This window comes from Ctenopharyngodon idella, chromosome 7 (genome assembly GCF_019924925.1).
Source record: "Ctenopharyngodon idella isolate HZGC_01 chromosome 7, HZGC01, whole genome shotgun sequence".
Lineage (NCBI taxonomy): Eukaryota > Metazoa > Chordata > Actinopteri > Cypriniformes > Xenocyprididae > Ctenopharyngodon > Ctenopharyngodon idella.
The window spans coordinates 26428611-26452218 of record NC_067226.1 but is presented as its reverse complement, the minus strand read 5'-3'; the positions used below and the strand labels follow the sequence as shown (position 1 = coordinate 26452218).

At 36.6% G+C, this 23608-nt stretch overlaps 2 protein-coding genes across 3 annotated transcripts; both read left to right on the top strand.

The window, feature by feature from the left end:
• The first annotated feature begins 549 nt into the window (after positions 1-549).
• On the top strand, positions 550-22381 carry LOC127515395 (uncharacterized). 2 transcript variants are annotated; one of them, XM_051898979.1, is made up of 6 exons: positions 550-718; positions 19217-19576; positions 19672-20001; positions 20149-20256; positions 20361-20383; positions 20591-22381. In XM_051898979.1, exons 1-6 carry the CDS (start codon positions 679-681, stop codon positions 20711-20713), a joined length of 984 nt encoding a protein of 327 aa, XP_051754939.1. In that variant the 5' UTR covers positions 550-678; the 3' UTR covers positions 20714-22381. The 2 variants fall into 2 exon arrangements, with proteins under 2 accessions (XP_051754939.1, XP_051754938.1); XM_051898978.1 differs by lacking the exon at positions 550-718 and adding an exon at positions 18949-19119.
• On the top strand, positions 8152-11108 carry LOC127515403 (uncharacterized). Its single transcript, XM_051898993.1, has 6 exons — positions 8152-8346; positions 8456-8797; positions 8900-9238; positions 9388-9492; positions 9608-9630; positions 9813-11108. Exons 1-6 carry the CDS (start codon positions 8307-8309, stop codon positions 9933-9935), a joined length of 972 nt encoding a protein of 323 aa, XP_051754953.1. The 5' UTR covers positions 8152-8306; the 3' UTR covers positions 9936-11108.
• Positions 22382-23608: the final 1227 nt, after the last annotated feature.

Here is a 23608-nt window from a genome sequence, read left to right as displayed (position 1 = left end):
TCGGTCTCAAGCGGAAACAGAGACATACATGTTTACCAGCACTCAGATCTGACCCATCTGCCAACTTCAGAATGTAACTTACAACCACAACCGTACTTCCCTTAACTTCAAAAGCAATTCTTATAAAAAATAAATAAATAAATAAACTAAGAAAAAAAGAAAGAATTTTTATTATTATTATTATTATTAAAATTTCCTCATCATTTATGACATTCAGTTACAGTGTAAGAAATTGGCCTTGGTCTGTGATTTTCAGTAAAACTGTTTTAAAACTCTAGTATGTATCAGTAAAAGGTACTTAATTTGTGAAAATAACTAAATAAATATTCCTTATTTCCACATTTTAAATTTAATTATCAGCCTTTTGAAAAAATAAAAAAGTATAACTCCACCACGACATCCAGTTGATTGGCTGCTGTCACAGAAGTGGTTTCCGCTCAATTTAAAACCCTTCTCAAGTGACCAATCAGCTTTTACAGCCGTGAGTAAGTAAGACAGAAGTGCATATGTGTCTCATTTGTTTGAAGTGGAGATTGAAGGATACATGATATTACAAGTCTACTGATCTACTTCTATTACTTACCTGGTGTGAAGGGTTTGTCTTGGGCTGATTCTTGTTTTTTGTTTGTTTGTTTTTTCCCCAGGGGAATTTAAAATAATTTTGGAAGACCAGTGACCATGAGATATTATTTAACAATTTTGTTTTTCTCAATAATAGGTAAATATACTTGAAATTTTATATTCAACAGTACTCTGTTTTTTATCAGAACTCTGTCTATTAAATGCACCTCCTTAATTTTGCAGCTTGCTCCTCTGATGAGGCCTCTAATGTGGACGTTGTTCAGGAAGATGTAAAAGTAGTTCGATCTGGAGAGGATGTGAATCTTACTTGCTCCTTTTCAAAGCTTCTGCAATCAACAAAAGCATGGTTTAAACAGACGGCTGATGGAAAATCTTTACAAATTGTTTCTTTATATTTAAATCAACAACCCAGTTGGAATAAGGACTTTGAGAAAATGAATCGTTTTAATGTTATCAAAGGAGATGATCATTTTAATCTGACCATTTTAAAGACAAAGTCTTCAGACTCAGGAACATATTACTGTGTAATCTCGTCATATTACATCATTGGAATGGGTGCAGGAACTAGATTAATTTTTAAAGGTAAGTTTTACTGCTTGATATTTTTGCTTTGTTTAATTTGTGGCATCTGATTCTTTGCCCTTACTATTTCTGTTTCTTTTATGTCACTTTTCAAGCTGGACACACAACTCTTCAGCATTCTTTGATAGACTCAGTTCATCCAGGAGATTCTGTGAATTTGCAGTGCAGCATCTTCACTGAGAGTTGTGCAGGAGAACACAGCGTCTACTGGTTCAGACAAAGCTCGGGAGACTCTCAAGGAGTCCTTTACACCAAAGGAGAGAGAAATGGTCAGTGTAATAAGAGCAGTGAGTCTCAAACGCAGAGCTGCATCTACAATCTCCTCAAGACCAACATCAGTCACTCTGACACTGGGATTTACTACTGCGCTGTGGCCGCATGTGGAGAGATACTGTTTGGAAAAGGAACTCAACTAAATTTTAGAGGTAAGGTTTTTGGAGAAATATTTAATTTTGCCACGCAGCAGTAACATTTAAATCATATATTGGGGGAAATAATACCAGTGCACTGATCTATTATGAGTAATATGAATTATGAACTTTGGTCATTTCAGAGAGTGTTGTAAATACAAACCTGCTTGTTCTTGGGATTTCAAACATCATATTTTTGACTTTATCTGTTTTTCTGGCCATTAAACTATGCCAGAATCTGTTTAAAGGTAAGGTTTCTTTTTAGCGTACATTGACAACACATATACAGGTTTTATATAAACACAGACATATTTATACAATTGCAACAAGATTATATTTGATTGCCTTTATAAATTTTTTTTTTTTTTTTTTTTTTTTTTTTTTTCTTATTCATCCACTATCCACAAACTTCAAGAGAGTCAAGTAAGTTTCTAGTTTATATAATTATTCATTAGAAGCATACAGTTATGCTAGTGGGTCTCCTTAAAAGACTTTTATCCTCATTTTAAGTGACATTATCTTTGATGTTTGCTTCTTTTTCTGCATTATTGTAGGGTGAAGACATTCTGGGTTTTGCAGCTCACAATTCTTTAACTGCAAATGGACTCAAAGTAAAGATTTCTGAAGAACAAACTCTTGTGACATACAGCATGTATAGTGAAAGAATGCCTCTAATCGCAAAACAGAAGTAACAGTTTCCCATTCAAGCCTAAATGCTGCATAAGTTTATGAGGTAAAACATACTTTACTGTATATTTTCAGTACAGCTCTGTAACAGCGTACAGTATACATACCAGATTTGTAAAAATTCATGTCACATTGTCTTTTTCATATATTCTATAATGTCATTACCTTTTTATCATGCTATTTGAGTTTTACATATTGGTTGCATGTACATATGGCCATTTATATAGAACAGAAACCAGACCACACATTTTTGTCTGTATATGTTCAACTGTTTACTATAACTGTTGAATTATATTGTGTTCTAAAATAAGATAGTTTCTCAAAGCACATGCCACATGATTTTTAACATACAAAGTAATATTGCATAAATGGTGTTATATGTAAAATTATGCTTGTTCTGTGATATCTACATATATGCCTATATTTCCCCTCAAAATGTAACAATATAATATAAGAGTGGCTTCACATTTCTTTTGTGCAAGTAAATAATTAAAACAAAGTCTGCTTTATCCATTAGTGTTTCTATCTTGTTGTCTTTTTTTTAATACTTAATGCACGTTCAGTGTCAGTGACAATGTAACACAGTTATCCACACAGACTCTTCATTTAGCAAATATGCAATTTCATTTAAAAATATTTCTACTAACACAGTTAACAAAAACACAAACTGACATTAAAACTAATTATGTGTTCTCTGTTGATTGTAGGGCTGGACGATTATGACCTAAAATCAAAACCTCGATTAATTGAACATTTTACCTCGATTACGATTAATGAACGATTATTTTGTTTCGTTTTTTTTTTTGTTTTTTTTTGCCCTCATAGTTCACTGACAAGGTTTGTACTGTAAATATGATTGACTATTAAAGGTGGGATATTTTTTCCTATTGAAAGAGTGATCTGACATAACAGCTCACTTTCAGCAGTTATTTTATCTATGGTTCGTAATATTTCTTACAGATTTCTGCTCGTTGTAAATCAGATTAAGATAAATTAGCACAATACCAGTACGTAATGAGGGTGTGTGAATTAGTCATACCGTCTCTCTATTAATTGTGAAGCTGTGGGTTGTAAATAGTTCCTTCAAAAGTAGAAAAATATGTGCTACAATAAGTTTTGGGTTTCTAAACTACTTTAGTGATAAATCACAGGACAACGCTGACAACTAGTTTCTGCTCCTCTCAGTGCGCGCGATCTTCACATTTTGTGCAGCTACTGTTTGTATGAGTGTAGCTCGAAATAATATACATCCAATCGTCTAAAATCGCTTGAATGTCCAAACTGGCAAACCTTAAAACAAATACAACTGACAAAGTTTAGTGAAGACGAAAGGATCACCGCTCGCGCCATCACTATGTGTTGAACCGGCGTTTAGCTCTATGTTGCTTTTATGCCACTGACTGGACGGGGCGGAGTCACGTGGCTACACACGCGATAGTATGTTTTTAAGGGGGAAGTATTAACAGGATTAAAAAACCGAAATAACCGACATGGGAAAATTACGTCGGTTGAAGGTTCTGAATTTCGGTTTCAATTACTTTTCGATTAATCGTCCAGCCCTAGTTGATTGCATAACATATTTGGTACATTTATTTTTTTTTTTTTTGAAATGCTAAAACCAATCAAGGTTACACTTTATTTTAACGTGTCCCTATTACCTTGTAATTATACATATAAGTACTGAGTAATATTAATTAAGTACATGTACTTATACTATAGGGTTAGGGTAGGATTAGGGTTTGGTTTAGGTTTAGTTGCATGTATTATGGTTATTAGTGAATAAATGTAACATACAAGGACATTAAAATAAAGTGTTACCAAAATGAGTCTTTTTTTTTTTTCCCAAAAACATTACCACAGACAACTAAGGTTAAGTCATATTCTCTCTCTCTCTCTCTCTCTCTCTCTCTATATATATATATATATATATATATATATATATATATATATATATATCATTCAGGTTTAAGCCGAGGAGCCGAGACAGGGATCCCGGCCATTCAGCAGTGGTTCAGGGTTGTGGCAGGAGGGACGTAACATCTCCATTCCCTCCTTCTGGGAATGAGGGTTACATCAGTAACCGAGATTTTCCCATTCAGTCAGTCACGTTTGACGTTACGTCGATAGCCTAAATGATGTTTTATTAACAAAGTTCAGGAGGAGCACATTCAGATAATTAACCTAATAAACACGAGAGGAGTGCATTCAGTTAATCAGCTTAATTAACAATAAGAGATATATGCAGCAGACTTACCTCTGTTCATTGACAGTTTATCAGCATCCCTCCTCCACCCCATCTCCTCACTTCTAGTCCTAACTATTCTTATCACAACCAGGGGGAGTACTCTAGGTTCAGACAAAATTTGACAGCACACCAAATACACATAACCTTTACTCTATCTAATTATATGTAAGTGTGAACTCGTGAATGACGTATTGGGGTCCCTATGTCCCCCATCCTACCCATAGGGAGGAGCATGTGGAAACACATATATGAACTGACCCGGGGCGCAGTGCTACATAAGGAAAGGTCTCTGCAGAGACGAAGCAGAACAGAATTTGTCCAGGGAAAGACACAGGTTTACCGACAGGAAAACTGTATCATGGAAGAATACACATATGGAATTGCACGTGGGCATCTAGCATGCACAATTGCATGCTCCACCTGGGGAATCTCCACGTAACCCTTGGCTGCCCCACCATCGAGAGTAGTGAGGGAGGAGAAAGCATTTAAGTGGCTTATGGCAGTAAAAAGTGCCTTCCATGACTTTGTGACGTCCTTATGCACCTCCGGTAAGAAAGGAACTGGGGCAGGGTGGTGTTGTACAGCACGCCCCGCACCGAGATACCAACCTGAGGTTGGAGGGATCCAGTGGAGCCCGATGCTCGTGTTGGCCCAGGAAAGCATGGCCGTCAACTCTGGATCTGTCATCAATGAACGCTGCCTCAGCATGCTTGTGGCCCAGACATGTGAGGTAGTGATTGTGGCTGTCAGATGGGGTCAGAAACGACCGCATCCAGAAACACACAGGTGGAATGCCATCTTTAAAAAGACGCAACATCACCCGTGCTTGTTCTTTTAGGGAAATTGCTCTTTTACTCATCGAAGTGACAAGAAGTTACTTTTACCGTATTCTCCATTTCTGAATCCGGTGTGGAGCGCTTTTGACCCTGGATGTCGAAAATAACTGAAACCTCTATGACAAACTCAATAAACAATAAACAGTAGAGGCCTGCAGAGATATTGAAGCACAGGCGTGACATGTATGGATTCGAAATCGCTGTTTTTATAGTGGGAAATTGTCCTGGCCAGCAAATCCACCTGCTGGCGTAACAGGTGCATAAATAAATAAATAACTGTTTTATCTTATTTTTCATTCTAATTTATTTCTATGTATGATATTGATTCTAGTTTAAATGATGCATTCAGTGTTATATCATTTTTTGTTGGTAACTTTAAAGTTCACAAAGTATTTGAAATGTAAGTTCTATTGTATATAAGTTGGCATAACATATGATGCCCTCAGGATGTCCTACTGTATTCACTGTGAAGCGCTACTTCTTCACGGCATGAATGGCAAAGATAGTCCAGACCAAAGCACATGTGATCAATAACATTCCCCAAAAATCACACTATGAAAAAAAACATACAATCATGTACAAATAATTCACTTTTAATATCAATACTTTTCACACATTACAAAGAATAAATATCTGAATTTATGATTTATAAAATTGTTTTTAACCTCTATTTTTAAGACTGCCCCTCCCCCCACCCGTAAGACATTTACCATTATACATTTATAACAATAATATCTTAGTCTAAAGCTAAAATAATCTCAACAAACTATATATCATTTGAAAGCTTTCAGACTCTAGATTTCATATTGGTGACTGATTTTCAAAAGAAATGACAGAGTAATAGATAAATAGTGATTCTTCATTCTTCATTCTTCATTTGTGATGTGGTGCCAAACTATATCACAGGCTCTGATTCTTTCCTTATGTTTTTTATGTGTTTTAGGGATTGAATTCATAAATATTTTGAAAAGTATGGAAAAATATGGTTCAGATCACTCAAACCATAAAATTTTCATAAACAAACTTCTATAACTTTTTTTAAACTTTACTTTTACAACTTTTTTCACTTCTACAATAATTTGTGAAGTGTTCCATTTAAAAAGATGCCAAACTTAAGTCTGTGCTCTGAAGTATTCAAGATTTTTAACAATTTAAGTTGGAAAAGTCATTTTCATATCTATGCTCAAAAAGTGGGACAGACAATTAACAGGTGAAACAATATTTATATTTTATTTATATTTTCACAAAATTTGAAAATAAAAAGTTGTTAAACTCAGCAAGACACTGGCACTTCAGGACTAGAGTTGAAGAGCTGTGACATACAACACAGAAGTGTTTTGTATTTCGGGTCTGTACAGTTGCTTTTGAATGGCTGTCTATATGGGTCAAATTGACCCACGAACAGTAAGAGCGTGTAACATTTCTGTATGCACATTTCACAACACATCAGCATGTTGAAACTTTGCATGCATGTTCATGACCCTAAATAAGAAAAAGTCACATTATTTCAAGAAAAACAATGTGGGTTAGATAGTATTTCAGATAGATTGAAAAAAAAAAAAAAAAAAAAAAAAATATATATATATATATATATAGCTCATTTTTACCATATGTGGCTGACAAAATATTTTTTTTGTATTGAAATAAGTGAGGAAAACCTCCTTCTTTAGCTTCATAGGGTAGTAAAAACCTAAAATAATAAAATATAACCAAGAAATGCTATTGTTTAGGGTCTGTACAGTTGCCTTAGAACATTGAAATATGCGGGTCAAATTGACCCGCGAACATCACCAACGTAACCAAATTTTGTGTGTATATGTCAAAACACATCAGCATGTTGAAATTTTGCATGCATGTTCATGACCCTAAATGATATATTAATGTTGTTGTACATGGTATGAATTACAAAAACACACAAAAAAAAACACATTCTGCACTTGTGCCAGCTAGTAAGAGAAAATTAAACACTGAATAAAATGAGTATAGTCACCCACTGGGGGAAAACAGAATAAAATTACTATTTTCAGTTGAGCAGGGGGGTATACGTTTCTATATACTCAAGAAAAGAGCCCCAAATTTTATAAAAGTTCTTGGAAGAGCCCTTCAGTGAATGTCTAATTTTTTCCAGTTTGATAAAGTGAAATATCTCTTTAATCCACATTCAGTGTAGGCGACACAGTTAGGACATTTAAGTTTAAAAGAACAATCCAATTAACCTTAAAACACAATACAATCTAATGCGTAATTCAGAATACAGCTAAAACATCTGTGAAAAATCAATACAGAAAATTCATTAACACAGTACATCGGGCCCTATTTTTATGAATTTTTCTTAGAGTGTGCAAATATGAACCAGGTGTACATGTATTCATCAATCCAATATAGTTAAACTTGATCATGCCAACCCCTTGATTCAAAACATTAATTTATTCAAATTGAATTTTTACATTTTAAATTAATTTCATTTCATTTTAAAAATATTGGGTGCTCATCGGTAGGCCTACTAAAAACATGAACTTTTATATAAGGCCCTTTAAAGGTTTGTCTTCTGGTTACATGCTTCTTTGAAACATCTTATTTCCTGCTTTTTTCTGTGTCAAACCACATCATGAATTTTTCGTAGCAATAAAACAACATATCAACCACATAGTTTTGAGTGAGGCCAGCTTTAATTGCTAAAAACTGGGTAACTAAGCAGTAGTATTTATAATATATAAAAAGTTTTTTGGAGCAATGGAAAGATGGTTGGGTTAGACATATTTTTAGCCATTTTGATGTGGCCAGGGGTGTGAAAGCAGAAAAGTAAAGGTGAAAGTGCACGTGCCTCAGTTATCTAAAGCAAAGACCGATGGAACACATGGTAAAGACACAGTCTAGTGATCTACCCTTCTTTAGCGCGTGTGATAGCGTGTTCATTTGTTCACTTTTTCAGGGGAATTTATTAATTTTGGAATTCGACTGATCATGAGATATTACTTCATTCTTTTGCTTTCCTCAACAATATGTAAATATACCTAAATGTTTATGCTTTTTAAACATTAAACAACCCACCTATTTAATACTATGTAACACAGTAAACTCTAAAGTTATCTAATGTGTGCTTCATTTTGCAGTCTGCTTCACTGATGTGGACGTTGTTCAGGAAGATGTAAAAATAGTTCGAGCTGGAGAAGATGTGAATCTTACTTGCAACTTTTCAGAGCTTCTGGACTCAACAGTATGGTTTAAACAGACAGCTGAAAGAAAATCCTTACAAATTGTATATTTATATCGTGAACAAGCCACCTGGAATAAGGACTTTGAGAAAATGAATCGTTTTAATGTTATCAGAGGGGATTATCATTTTAATCTGACCATTTTAAAAACAAAGCCTTCAGACTCAGGAACATATTACTGTGTAGTCGCAGCATATTGGAAAATTGGATTGGGTGCAGGAACTAGATTACTTGTCAGAGGTATGTTTCCTTGCTTGTTATTTTTGCTTTGTAGGGATTGTGTTGGATGATATTTGGCCTTGCTTTTTCTATCAAATGTCCCTTTTATGTCCCTTTGTCAAGATGCAGCCATAGCACAAACAACTCTTCAGCAGTCTTTGATAGACACGCTTCATCCAGGAGATTCTGTGAATTTGCAGTGCAGCATCTTCACTGAGAGTTGTGCAGGAGAACACAGCGTCTACTGGTTCAGACAAAGCTCGGGAGACTCTCAAGGAGTCCTTTACACCAAAGGAGAAAGAAATGGTCAGTGTAATAAAAGCAGTGAGTCTCAAACGCAGAGCTGCGTCTACAATCTCCTCAAGGGCAACATCAGTGACTCTGACACTGGGATTTACTACTGCGCTGTGGCCGCATGTGGAGAGATACTGTTTGGAAAAGGAACTCAACTAAATTTTAGAGGTAAGGTACAAATGTGTGGCTTGAAATGTTGAAATGTTTGATTTGCTTGATCTCCCCTCTCTGGAAAAGCATTCCTATACTAGAGTACATGATACCAAACATATCTAAAAAAAAATGTTTTCTAAGAAAATAAATTAATTTTGTTTCAGTGAGTGGTGATGTGAATCCAACTCTTGCTCTTGGAATTTTAAATATCATATTTTTGGCTCTTGTTGTTTTTCTGGGAATAAAACTATGCAGGGGTCAAAATAAAGGTAAGACTTTCTGAAAAAGATCAATGTATTATAGTAATGGAAAAATTATATTCAATTTTAAATAACTCATAACTGCCATTTATAATGACAAGACTTTCTTCTTAATTTCCCAAAGTGTCCATGCCTCAAGAGAATCAAGTAAGTACACAATTATCTTCCATTTGAGATCTTTTTCATATCTTTATCAGTGTATCTGTTTTATCCATTTAATATTAAATAATAGATTTTTTCAGGGTTCTTAAAAGTTTTGGTGTATATTACGCCACATCATGTGCAATTTTCCTCTCATAATTGGAGTGTCTTTTCTCTCTTGATTTTAGAATGAAGACACCATGAATTATACAGCCATTAGTTTTGCTCAGAAACCTCTGAACACTAGAAGGACCAAATCAAAGATCATTCAGGAGCAATCTGTGTACGCTCAGGTCAGATCACAGCAGTAACATCCAGAGCTTTAGAGGAGCATTTACCTTCTACACAAATATTTTCATCATGATCTTATAACAATTTGAGGTAAATATATTTAATTTGGTTGAATAATTTTGGTCATTTTTACTCTGTTTAATGAGTTTATTGGTTTTCTTAGGTTTTTTTTTTTTATGTTTTGTTGTCTGTTTGATTTTTGCCCTTCAACTGTGCAGCACTTTGGTTAGCCTTGTTGTTGTTATTAATGTGCTTTAAAAATGAAATAAAATAACTTGATTTTGAATCTATAATGCCTTTAAGGATCATGTCCTTTATTACAAGCAAGTGTTATCTAAGTGTTAAAATGAATGGTCTGAAAGTGTAACCTCAAATAACAGTATAGCTAACAATGTCATCACAATACGGACTGCATGCTGATAGCTGCCGGTGGCCATATTTTAATGTATTTATATTTTAAAGTGTTACTTTGGCTTTGTACTGTGTATTGATAGCTATGAATTTGTTAGGCATGGTAAGGATAAGGATAATTGTAAAAGAAAAGTAGTGAAGTAGAAAAGTCTATTTTTGTAAATTAATGCATGTATGTTGTTAGACTCTGTGTTCTTTTTGAACAGCTTTGTAACTTTGTGTTATGAAATGTTATATTTTACAGTTTACTTCTGTGTATGCTTCATTAGCATCTGCTAAATTAATTTAATAGCCTGTTTATGTGGATATGCATTTGTTCAAATGTGTTTTTTTTATTTATTTTTTTTTATTTATTTTTTTATGTTGCATTGTTTTATTCTGTTAACTCAAATGATAGGTCCTAGTGCATGTAAAAGGTATACTTTCTCAGCATAAAATTACTTAGCATTTAGTTAGTCTTTAACAAGAATTGTTTTAAAGACAACTTGCTGAATGCTGAATTCAACACATGGTCTCTACTGCCACCTAGTGGTTGTAGATCATTGGTATGAGATCTGGGCTCCCCTTTTTTATGCCCTTTTTAGGCGAGAGTAGGCAGCTGCAGTGAGGGGAGGAGAGGAAAAAGTGCAGCCAAGACAGACAGTTCTCTCCTCTCATAGTGGATCAGACACCTACGAGATCAAAGGCGGATATCTCAGGATATACACTCATGTGCTGTGTAATAAACTAGATGTAATTTAGGTTCTGTTGCTTTTATATGAAAATAAATGTGATGAACAAGACACCCAAAGTCATTGTTACTTATTTAATTCCATCCAAAAGACGTGTTTTCCCTCAATTTTTCAAGGGTCAAGGGTCCAAATAAACTTCCATCACCCACTTGATAAAGTTGAATGCACTTTTTGAATGAAACAATGTTTTAAACAAGGACATTTTTGAATGTTGCACACTACTGTGAGCGAGGCTCATCCAACAAGCAACGCAGCGCTGGCTGGATCTGACATATAGCGCTTCTCTTTACAGAGATCAATGCATTGATCAGTGCTGACGCCTTTCATGTGAAAGGATGCTATGACAAAGATATCACACAGACATAGCAAAGTGATTTATTTTCACAAAAATTTACTTGACCTATAGAATAAAAGCTCTAAAGGCAGGTAATCGCTCTCTCCGGTAACGAAGGCTTGTTTATATTTAACTGTGAACCTGATATTTGAATCCATGCTGGAAGAAAGTAGTTCCACACACAAGAGGGTCTTTAAGACTGTCTGTGGTTGTTTCTTATATTCTTATTTAGAGCTCACGTAGAAGCGTCAGATCTAACTAAGAGATAGAGTTCAGAGTATACGGATAAGCTGACTCATCCCGTATACTCACATTAGGTCAAATTATTTTGTTGTAACCACAGTTTTTCAGAAAGAGAAACACAAAGCTGAATCCAGCTACTTGTGTGATCCTTCTTCACAGCATCATCATCAAGCCCGGAACCATCAACTTCGTCAGATTCTAAGTTGATGATGACACCCAGTGGACGGTGCATTCAGCAAGTTACTCAGTGCTCCCAAAAGCATTGTGAGCTTAAGTTAATAGTAAACCAATTGCACCAAAAGATCTTTATGATTAGGCTCACAATGCTTTTGGGAACCGCGTCCCTGGATTGTTCTGTTCTTCATAGAATCCATTGGTTGGTTGAGAAACATAACCCAGATTATTTCAGTTATTGCAGACTCAAGAGTTTCTCAGTGATTACAAAATCTTCACAAATGAACACAACTTTTAAGAATTTTGAAGTGTAAATACAATCGGCAGAAGTCAAAAGCTAAACATTGGCTATAATTGAACTACACCACAGTTACATGACTTCAATGTCACTATCACTAAGCTTCCGACAACACTTTCAGTCTTTGTTTAAAAACATTTTTCTCTGAAAGTTTGAATTACAGTAGTTTGCAAGAATTGAGGTTTGCAGACAGGAGGTTCATAGGTCACGAGGATGGGCTCTGCAACTGGAGCGAACTCTCAAGTGGACTCATGGACTAAAGTGGATTCTGGAGCGAACTCTGGAGCAAATTCATGGGCTGGAGCAGGCTCTGGAGCAGGCTCTTGTCCTGGAGTGGGTTAATGGATTGGAGCAGACTCATGAGCTGAAGAGCAGTATGTGGCTCAAACACACACAATAGCCATCGCTGTACAAGGGAGTACAGTTGACAGCGGGACCACCTAAGAAACCCCTAGGCTTGACATTACCGCTGAGATGCCAGTTGCTCACACTGACGTCAGCAGTGTGTTTTTCAGTCTTGAAGCCAGTCTCAAATGCCTGGGGAATGCCTTAATACCTTCATGTGCAACGTTCATGATGACTGGAAATGCTGATGTGGCGTCCATGAAGGCTGAAGACTTAAATATGGCATCCATGATGGCTAGAGACTCTGGTGTGGTGGCCATCTTGGCTGATGACTCTGGCGTGGCAGCCATGTTGTGCACAGGCTCTGATGTGGCGGCCATGCTGTGAACTGGCTCAGGTGTGGGAACTACAGAGCAGGAAGGTACACAAAACACAGGACTAGCGATCATAAGATCATAACTGTGATGGGCCAAGCTCCGTGGCCACTGGAGCTTGGTGCATTGTGCCCTGGGTAAAACTGGGTAACAACTGATGATGACACGGTTTAATGTTTAGTATTAAACATTAAACCGTGTATTTAAAAATAAATACAGAAAACAATAAATGAAGGAAAAGTTAATAAAAAAATAAATTTAGGATTAAACTTTATTAAAAATGAATTATATGTGCTTTATCAAGTCATTTATTATTTTATTTATTTACCTATTATTAATGTATGGATTTGTTTGTCTATTTATTTTTAATTTCTGCAGGTCCTCCATAGGGTTGTATATAGAAATATCACACTCACAGTCATGTGACATGGCAGCCATATCCTGCTCCTGTGATATTGCCCTAAAGTGTCAGTAGCTAAATAAATAAATAAAATGTTTAAGTTTAACTTATTTTATAAATATTAAATATAAATATTAAATATTTAAAAAAAAAAAAAATTAACACATTTAAACAAATGCACATGCACATAACTTATTATTTTCTTTAACCCTAAAACACAATAGAATGTAATGCGCCATTCAAAATATGCCTAAAACATCAATACATAAAATTCATTAACACAGTATATTGGGCCCTATTTTTATGAATCTTTCTTGTGTGCAAATACAGTATGGACCAGTGATGTGTAACATGTATGTTTGGTTCTGTTAAAGGTGCAATATGTAAGATTTTTGCAGTAAAATATCCAAAAACCACTAGGCCAGTGTTATATATTTTGTTCACTTGAGTACTTACAATATCCCAAATGTTTCCAACTATTTGTAAATCGTGAGAAAATTGCAATTTTAACCAATGCTCCGGGACTTCTGAGGAGTCACCTGTCAATTGCATCATACCCGCGTTAACCCTCGGTCTGCCTCGGTTTCCGGTTTTATTTTGTAGAAACCATGGAAACACCAAAGAGAGAGAGCAGGACTCAGCTTAGCACATTTTGCCCTTACTAATGAGGGGAGTAACACTCTGCTCAATCCTAGGATCTACTCAGCGCTTGATTATTTGCACTGAGGAGGCTGTGCACTCTAAAGGGACCCAAACAAGGAGAGTACAACCAGCCTAGGGGCTGATCTTCAACAGGGAGGCCTCAGAGAGGCCTTCAACCACTGACCAGACTTAGGGAGCTAAGTACTGTGCAGAACAACTCTCTAAATGAGGGGAGTACTGGGCTCAACCTAACAGATAAACCATACTGTAGGCACAAAATCATGGAGGCCCCAGAAAGGGGTTACAACATGAAGTAATTACACTGTGTAGAATATATCACAGCAGCCTTGCAAAAGGCCATACATGTGAAAACTACATGCTTAATCTGCTTAAAATACACCCATATGTGGGGGGAACTGCTTATAGGGTGGCCTGTGAAGGCCACACACCTAAAGCAGCTCAATTGCTGACAAAACAAGAGCCCACAAACATGGGAACTCGTTCTGATTGATACCTCAACACATTCCAACAAGCAGTGTACTCATTAAAAACACTTTTTACTCTTTAAGCAAGAGGAGTACAAACTTACGCCATCATGCTCTGAAGGAGGCCCAAACAGGACCTGCGACTTCAGAATGATACGGGCATCAGCTAGTTCCACCAAGCAAGGTACTAGTTCCACCAAGCAAAGTACTCTTTTTACTCTTTAAGCAAGATGAGTACAAACTTACGCCATCAAGGAGGCCCAAACAGGGCCTGCGACTCCAGAAAGGCACGTGGCGTCAGCTAGTGGCAGTGTCTAAACTCTAAGGGAGCCATATATGAGAACCAAACTATCCAGTGAGGTTAACTATTTAGCTCAACCTGAGCTTAATTCTATTCAACACATTCCAACAGGCAATGTACTCAGTAAAACACTTTTTACTCTCTAAGCAAGAGGAGTACAAACTACGCCACCATGCTCTGAAAGAGGCCCAAACAGGGCCTACTACTCCAGAAAGACACAGGCGTCAGCCAGTGGCAGTGTCTAAGCTCTAAGGAAGCCAAATCTGAGAACCAAACTATCCAGTGAGGTTAACTAATTTAACTCGACCTGAGCTAATTTAATCCACAGGTTCCACCAGGCAATGTACTCAGTAAAAACACTTTTTACTCTTTAAGCAAGAGGAGTACAAACCTACGCCATCATGTTCTTGAAGGAGACCCAAACAGGGCCTGCGACTCCAGAAATACACGGGAGTCACCCAGTGGCAGTGTCTAAGCTCTAAGGGAGCCTAATCTGAGAACGAAACTATCAAGTGAGGTTACCTAGCTTAACTCAACCTGAGCTTAAAATCTACACATTCCAACAGGCAATGTACTCAGTAAAAACCCTTTTTACCCTTACAGTAAGGGGAGTACAAAGAATATATGCTGCCATGCTCTGAAGCAGGCCAGAACCGGCCTACTGCTTCAAATGAACACGGGCATAAACCTGTGGCAGTGCTAGTTCTAAGTGAGTAAAACTCTGACTAAACATCTACCAACAAAACTTGTGATACAACAAGCTATTGTGCTCTGAAAGAGGCCCAAAACAAAGCCTTCTACTCAAAACAACACAATCAACATTTTGTGGCAGTGTTCAAACTCTAAAAGGGAGCTGCATAAGAACCAAACTGAATAGTGAGGTTAACTAAACAAACTCAACCTGAGCTATGCATTCCAACAGGCCATATACTCAGTAAAAAAACTCTTTTTACCCTTATTAGCAAGGGGAGTACAAACAGCACCAGTGTAAGGCAGCACCAGTGTAAGGCAGCACCAGTCTGACCCGCTGCCGCGTATGTCCTGCCATTCAAGCGAGATGTCATCTTAAGGAGCTTCGAAGGCAGGACCGGAGCTTTCAGTGTCTGTGCCCACCCTGTGATGAGATAGTTAGCAAACATCTCGTCAATAGGGGGCACCGACACATACCCATGCTGGCTCATTCCCTCAACATCAGCGAAATTAGCTCACTGATGTCAGTGAATATGAGCCGAGTATGGGTTCTTCCATGCCTTCTCGATCTCCACATGTAGATCAGGAAGGAATGGAAGGCTCACGGGGGCTGCCAGATTATGTTTGGAAAGGAACTGTACATCGAGCCGTCCGCGTGCGGTCCCTTTCTTAACGCACTCTCATGGCAGCCGCAGCCTGCCAGAAGCGCGCTCCATAACCTCGAGCAGCTCCGCATACGCGGGGCAGGGAGGCTTTGAAGTCTCAGAAGGCTCAGACGCTCACAGTTTGCACAGACAGCGCCCTCGAGCACTGTTTGTGCATGCTCCTCTCCCAGACAGAAAACGCACAGATTGTGTGTGTCATCAGGTGTCAAAAACCTGGGACACGGATCCACACACTTCCTGAAACGTTTGTTAAACATAATGTCTTACCAGATTTGAAGAATCGCAGTCAAACAAAGCAGTCCCTGAAGACGATGAGATACTGACTGCTTCTCTAGGCGCTCCTTTTATACTTCCGGGTCGTGTTTACTATGACGTCATAGGCTGTCACCGGCCAATAGGATTGGTGAGATTTGATGATTGCTTTCAGACACCGGTTCATGTGATGACGTTCCCCATATGCGTTCAAACGCAGTGTTGAGTTCCCTTTCGAAAGGGAAACACTATTTTGTCAAGTAGCTAACATAGCATAATCAGATGCAGCTTTATTTTTAGTAGCAGTAATACAGAATTTTCTCCATCATGCAATACGTTTTAAAATGAATTGCATGCCATTTATCAACACAAGCCATCCAGCATTTAATATGTTATTCTAAAATCGATCTAGCTTACTGCAGTGTGTCTCAAACAAGTGTCTCACAACAGCCACCAAGCGAACGCACAGAGTAACATTATAACATAATTTTCAACACTCTCAAATGTATCTAATATGATAAACAGAGCTGTGTTACCTCATACTCATGATCGGAAAAGCGGAAGCAGCGCCGGCGACTGTGGCATAATAAAAGTTCCACTGCTCGTGAGGTGTGTGTTGCGCAATCGCTCCAGCGGCCTCATTCAGCTCCCACAACACTCGGTCCTGCTCTGCTTCATACTACAATAACGTTAATAATCGCATCCATGAACAAGATTTCTTTCCGAGTCCTATCCCTATTCTTTTGCACCATCCATTGATGTGAAGATGTCCCAAAATTCTGCGCTCAAACTTGGCGTCATCAAGCTTTGTTTTTGTTTTGAATAGGCCTCTAGCGACCTCTAGCGGACAGAAATCCTGCATACTGCACCTTTAAGTTTCATTGTGTTTTGGTTCTGTTTTCCCTGTGCCTGTTTGCTTGTGTTCCCTGTGTGCCCATTGACTCCCTGTGCCAGTGCACTGAAATTAACAGTTGGATGTGTCCAGACTTTCTTCAGTTAAACAAAGACAAAACTACGCTTGGATATATCTTCACTCTAGAGGTCAAACAATTAAAAATCAAGTCAGGAATATTGGTGTGATTTTAATATTGCAAGAATTAGATGCTTTGTTTCCAGACAAGACTTGGAGAAGCTTGTTCATGCTTCAGCAGGCTTGTTCAGCAGGGTGGACTATTGTAATGGATTTTTCACTGGTCTTCTTAGAAAGACTATAAGATAGCTGCAGCTCATTCAAAACCCTGCTGCCAGAATTCTGAGCAGAGCCAGAAAATATGAACATATCACACCAGTCCTCAGCTCCTTATACTGGCTTCCAGTTGCATTTAGAATTGATTTTAAAGCATTCCCAGGTAGCCAAAATGATTCGGCCCGATAATGGCCCAGATCCGGCAGGCCAGAAGAAATAACTCGGCCTGGTTGTGGTTGCCAGACTCGGGATGGACGTGGGATGAATGGCACCCCAGAATTGGCCCAAATACACAACAAAAAAAAAACTGCCAGCATTGGGCCACAATCACGCCGACAAGAACTGAACAGTTATCTGGTACTGGGCCAAGTAATGAGTAATGAAACTGAGCCAACATTGCCGGCATTAAGCTACAATCACACTGACAAAAATTGAACACTTAGCCGGTACTGGTCCGTGACTGGGTACTGAAACTGAGCCGACACTGGGCCACAATCATGCCAGCAAAAATACTACACTTAGCCGGTACTTATGTACTTATGCATGTCAACTAAATATGTCAACTTTACAAAGATTAAGGGTTTGGCCCTTACACCCTGTTTTATTTATGGCTTCCTTACCTACAACCCCACGAATCACTACATGCCTGCCCCATAACATCAATATATCCTTTTCCCTAAGTAAATATGACAACGAAAATATGAGTGATATGACAATTAATTTGAAACATATTTGAAACATTAAAAAAAAACAAAAAAAAAAAAAAACAAGAAAACTCCTCAAGTAAGCGTACCCTAAAAGAGAGTAAAGAAATAATATAGTAAAGAATAAAAAGGGGAACAGACAATGACACATATTAGTCAGATAGATCACAGAAATCTCAGACTAATAACATGAATGTTAACTCTGGTAAATGTTAACATTTGGAACATACCTTAGGTAGAATTAGTTTGCTTTTGGGCCTGCTGATTGGTTCTCCCATCTCTGTCCGAAGCGAGCTGCAGCTGTCTTTTGATGAACTTTTCGATCTCTCCATCTGATGCACTGGCAGTACCTGCATTTCTTTGCACTGATTAAAAAAAAAAAAAAAAAGATCACTCACAATACTATAGACTGTTACCAATCCAGTTTCTTTCAACATCAACAAAAGACATCTTTACACTGCAAAGGTTGAACAGAAGTTGCATCTGGCATGACATTTGCTTATTTTTCTGGTTACATGCTTCTTTGAAACATCATATTTCCTGCTTTTTTTTTTCCTGTGTAAAACCACATCATGCATTAGCAATAAAACAACATATTAACCAGATAGTTTTAAGTGAGGCCAAAACAAAGCAGTAGTATTTATAATACCCTTCTAAATAAGTAAGCGAGTTTTTTGGAGCAATGGAAAGACTGTTAGGTTGGATATTTTTTTTTAGCCATTTTGATGTGGCCAGGGGTGTGAAAGCAGAAAAGTAAAGGTGAAAGTGCACATGTGCCTCAGTTGACTGAAGCAGAGACCAATGGACACATGGTAAAGACACAGTCTAGTGATCTACCCTTATTCTTAAACGTGTGTGATAGTGTGCTCATTCGTTTGCTTTTTCAGGGGAGTTCAAAGCCTGAGGATAATTTTGAAAGACGACTGATCATGAGATATTACTTCATTCTTTTGCTTTTCGCAACAATATGTAAATATACCTAAATTTCTTTTTAAATATTAAACAAGTCACCTACTTAATAACACTTTTAATTCTAAAGGTTACTATTGTGTGCTTTATTTTGCAGCTTGCTCCTCTGTTGAGGCCTCTAATGTGGACGTTGTTCAGGAAGATGTAAAAGTAGTTCGATCTGGAGAGGATGTGAATCTTACTTGCTCCTTTTCAAAGCTTCTGCAATCAACAAAAGCATGGTTTAAACAGACGGCTGATGGAAAATCTTTACAAATTGTTTCTTTATATTTAAATCAACAACCCAGTTGGAATAAAGACTTTGAGAAAATGAATCGTTTTAATGTTATCAAAGGAGATGATCATTTTAATCTGACCATTTTAAAGACAAAGTCTTCAGACTCAGGAACATATTACTGTGTAATCTCGTCATATTACATCATTGGATTGGGTGCAGGAACTAGATTAATTTTTAAAGGTAAGTTTTACTGCTTGATATTTTTGCTTTGTTTGATTTGTGGCATCTGATTCTTTGCCGTTACTATTTCTGTCCCTTTTATGTCAATTTTCAAGCTGGACACACAACTCTTCAGCATTCTTTGATAGACACGCTTCATCCAGGAGATTCTGTGAATTTGCAGTGCAGCATCTTCACTGAGAGTTGTGCAGGAGAACACAGCGTCTACTGGTTCAGACAAAGCTCGGGAGACTCTCAAGGAGTCCTTTACACCAAAGGAGAGAGAAATGGTCAGTGTAATAAGAGCAGTGAGTCTCAAACGCAGAGCTGTGTCTACAGTCTCCTCAAGGGCAACATCAGTGACTCTGACACTGGGATTTACTACTGCGCTGTGGCCGCATGTGGAGAGATACTGTTTGGAAAAGGAACTCAACTAAATTTTAGAGGTAAGGTGAAGTACAAATGTCTGACTTGAAATGCTGAAATGTTTGGTTTGATCTTTCTTCTGTGGAAAAGCATTTGATTCATGTAGTAAATGATACCAAACTTATTTAAAAAAAGGTTTTCTAAGAAAATAAATTATTTTGTTTCAGTGAGTGGTTATGTGAATCCAATTCTTTTTGCTCTTGGAATTTTAAACTTCATATTTTTGGCTCTTGTTGTTTTTCTGGGAATAAAACTATGCAAGGGTCAGAACAAAGGTAAGACTTTCTGAATAAGATTCAATTATTATGGTAATGGAAAAATTGCCTAAAACTTGAAATAAAATTTTATAATAACAAGACTTTTTCTTTATTTTCTAAAGTGTCCACACCTCAAGAGAGTCAAGTAAGTATACATTTTTTTCCATATATATATTTGTATCAATTTATGTGTTTCAGCAATTTAATATTAGATAATGTTTTTTTTTGTTTGTTTGTTTGTTTGTTTTTTTGTTTTTTCTTTTGTTTTGTTTTTGTTTTCTCAGGGTTCTTATGCAACATCATGTGTCATTTTCCTCTCATAATTGGAGTGTCTTTTCTCTCTTGATTTTAGAATGAAGACACCATGAATTATGCAGCCATTAGTTTTGCTCAGAAACCTCTGAACACTAGAAGGACCAAATCAAAGATCATTCAGGAGCAATCTGTGTACGCTCAGGTCAGATCACAGCAGTAACATCCAGAGCTTTAGAGGAGCATTTACCTTCTACACAAATATTTTCATCATGATCTTATAATAACATATTTGACTCCATCCATTTAATTTAATTTGTCAGAATAACTTTGATAATTTCTCCTCAATTGTATGAGTTTTTTGATTTTACATTCAGAGTATAGTCTGATCATTTTTGCTGCAATGAATTTATCTCTGCTGACACCACTTTGATTTTGTGTATATATATATATATATATATATATATATATACACACACACACACGCACGCACGCACGCACACTCACACACATATTATGGCATGCCGTTCAGGAAATTATTGTATTTATAATATGAAGTTTCATTATATGGAATGAAAGTCTGATTATATGAAAATATCTATTATACATAACAGAGTTTACTGGTATTTTGGAGCTGATGTGTGAATTACCAGGAAACAGATGAAATGTCATTGCATGTGTGAAGCACATTTGTGTATTTACCCATAAAGTAGTTCTGGTAATTTTACGGCAATTTATCGGGATTACTATGTGAAATGTCAGAGATGACAGGATGTAAACTCCAAGCTGTTTGTGTTGTTTGGAATATGACCAGCTGTTGCCTATTTTTTTCTAGTTCAGCAAGGTATTAGAAATTTTCATGGGAATGCAATTTTTACAAAAAATGCAATTCAGAAGGTTGCTCTGATATGACTAGCTAAGTACTGTCAAATTTGCACTTTCATTCCATATATTGCAAATTTCGTTCCATATATTCAGACTTTTATTCCATTCCATATATTCTGATTTCCGTTTCATATACTCAAACTTCAAATTATAAATACAATAATTTCCTGAACGATATATACATGTTTTTTTTTTCTCAAAAAAAAAAAAACCTTGTAATGTATTATATTTGAATCTATAGTGCCTGTAAAGATCATATCCATTATGTTAAGAATATAAGTATTAAGTGTTAATGAAGTGCTCTGAAAGTGTTTCCCACCTAAAATAACAGTAACTAACAATGTCATCAAAATACGGATTACAGGACGATAGCTGTTGGTGGCCATATTTTAATGTCTCTGTTTGATAAAATGTTATTTTGGCTTTGCACTGTGTATTGATAGATATATACATTTATATTCAGTAGATATATATCCAGTAAGGAAAACTGGGGGAAAAGAAAGGTAGTGTGTGTTTGTATGATCATTGATATTTTTGTGTATTAATGCATGTATTTTATTAGACTGTGTTTTTCTTTTCTTGTCAAATTTGGGACTTCATGTTATTAAATCTTCTGTTTTACAGTCTCCTTATGAATTGCTTGTGTAGTATGCTTCATGTGCATCTACTAAATGAAAAGTGTATATGCATGTAATGTGCATTTGTTCAAATGTGTTATGTTGTTTTTATTCTGTTAACTGAAATGATGGATCCTGGTGCTTGTATAAGATATAGTTCCCTGTAAAAGTATTAGTGCATATTTAGTTGGTCTTTAGCAAGAATTCTTAAGAATAACTTGCTGAATGCTGAATTCAACACATGGTCCCTACTGCCACCAATAGTGGTTTTAGATAATTTGTATATGAGACCTGTTGGTTTGGCCTCTCCTGATTTTGAAATCATTTACTGTTCCCTTATTTATTTAATCTTTTTTTGTTAATAACTGATTAAATAAATCAGACTGTTTTCCCCATTTGTCTTTGATATTTCTCTTAGGAAATTATGGTAACATTTTAGGGTCCAATTCTCACTAGTTGCTTATATTAGCATGCATATTACTAGGATATTGGCTGTTTATTAGTACTTATCAAGCACATATTAATGCCTTATTCTTCATGACCATATACTACATCCCATAATCCTACCCAATATCTAAACTTAACAACTACCTTACTAACTATTAACAAAGACTAGCTATTAATAATCAGTAATTAGGACTTTATTGAGGCAAAAGTTGTAGTTAATAGTTAGCTTAGTGAGAATTAGACCCTAAACTATAAAGCGTGACCGACCATATTCACTTTCTAGCCAACACTAAAAGAAGAGCAAAACACATAGAAACTACTTTACTTATGCCAATATATATCTGTAGAATAAATATATAAAAACAAATGTAATTGTACAGTGGTGGCATAAATAGAATGTGCATAATGTTTTAAATTATTTAAACTAATAGTCCATGAAAATGAAACTAACTGAACATAAACATGGCAATACACAAGTAATCAAAATTAACAATTTGGAATGTTTGGAACACAGTGATCACTTGTGTGTCCATGAATATAAATGGATCCTGAAGGAGATTCTCCTGATCCATGTCTGAACTAGTAGAGACGGTGTTCACCTCCACCACTCACTAACTGATTTTGGATTGAACACTGTAGAGGCACATTTACCTCCGACTCAACTAGTTCAAACTTGGGCAACTGTAGATGAGGGGATTTGCTAGTTTCTGCTCCTAGAATGGATGATGTTTTGTGTAAATAGCTGTTTTCCCCCATATCATTATTATAAACACTTTAACATGAAGGTGGCATGCACTGATTCACCTCTAATAACCAGACAAATACCATTTCCAAAGTTACAGATATTAGAGAAAGATGTTGCACAATAATATGTGCCTGAATCTGATTGTACGATGTTCACTATCTTCAGATTAAAACTGTCATTCTCTCTTAACACTTCAAAGTGATTTCTGTCAAATTCATTGTTAAATTAGATTTTGGATGAATGGAGAAGGGAGGAAGCAATGAGACGAGGTTCTTCTCCAGTGACTTGCTTGAAGCCAGACTTATTTGTTTTGTTAAAATGAAGCAGGACAATATCACTGTATCTCCTTCATGAACTGATAAAACTGGGTACAGCTGTATGTTTCCATGTAGTCCCACCACTGTAAAAGAAGTAACATTGTACA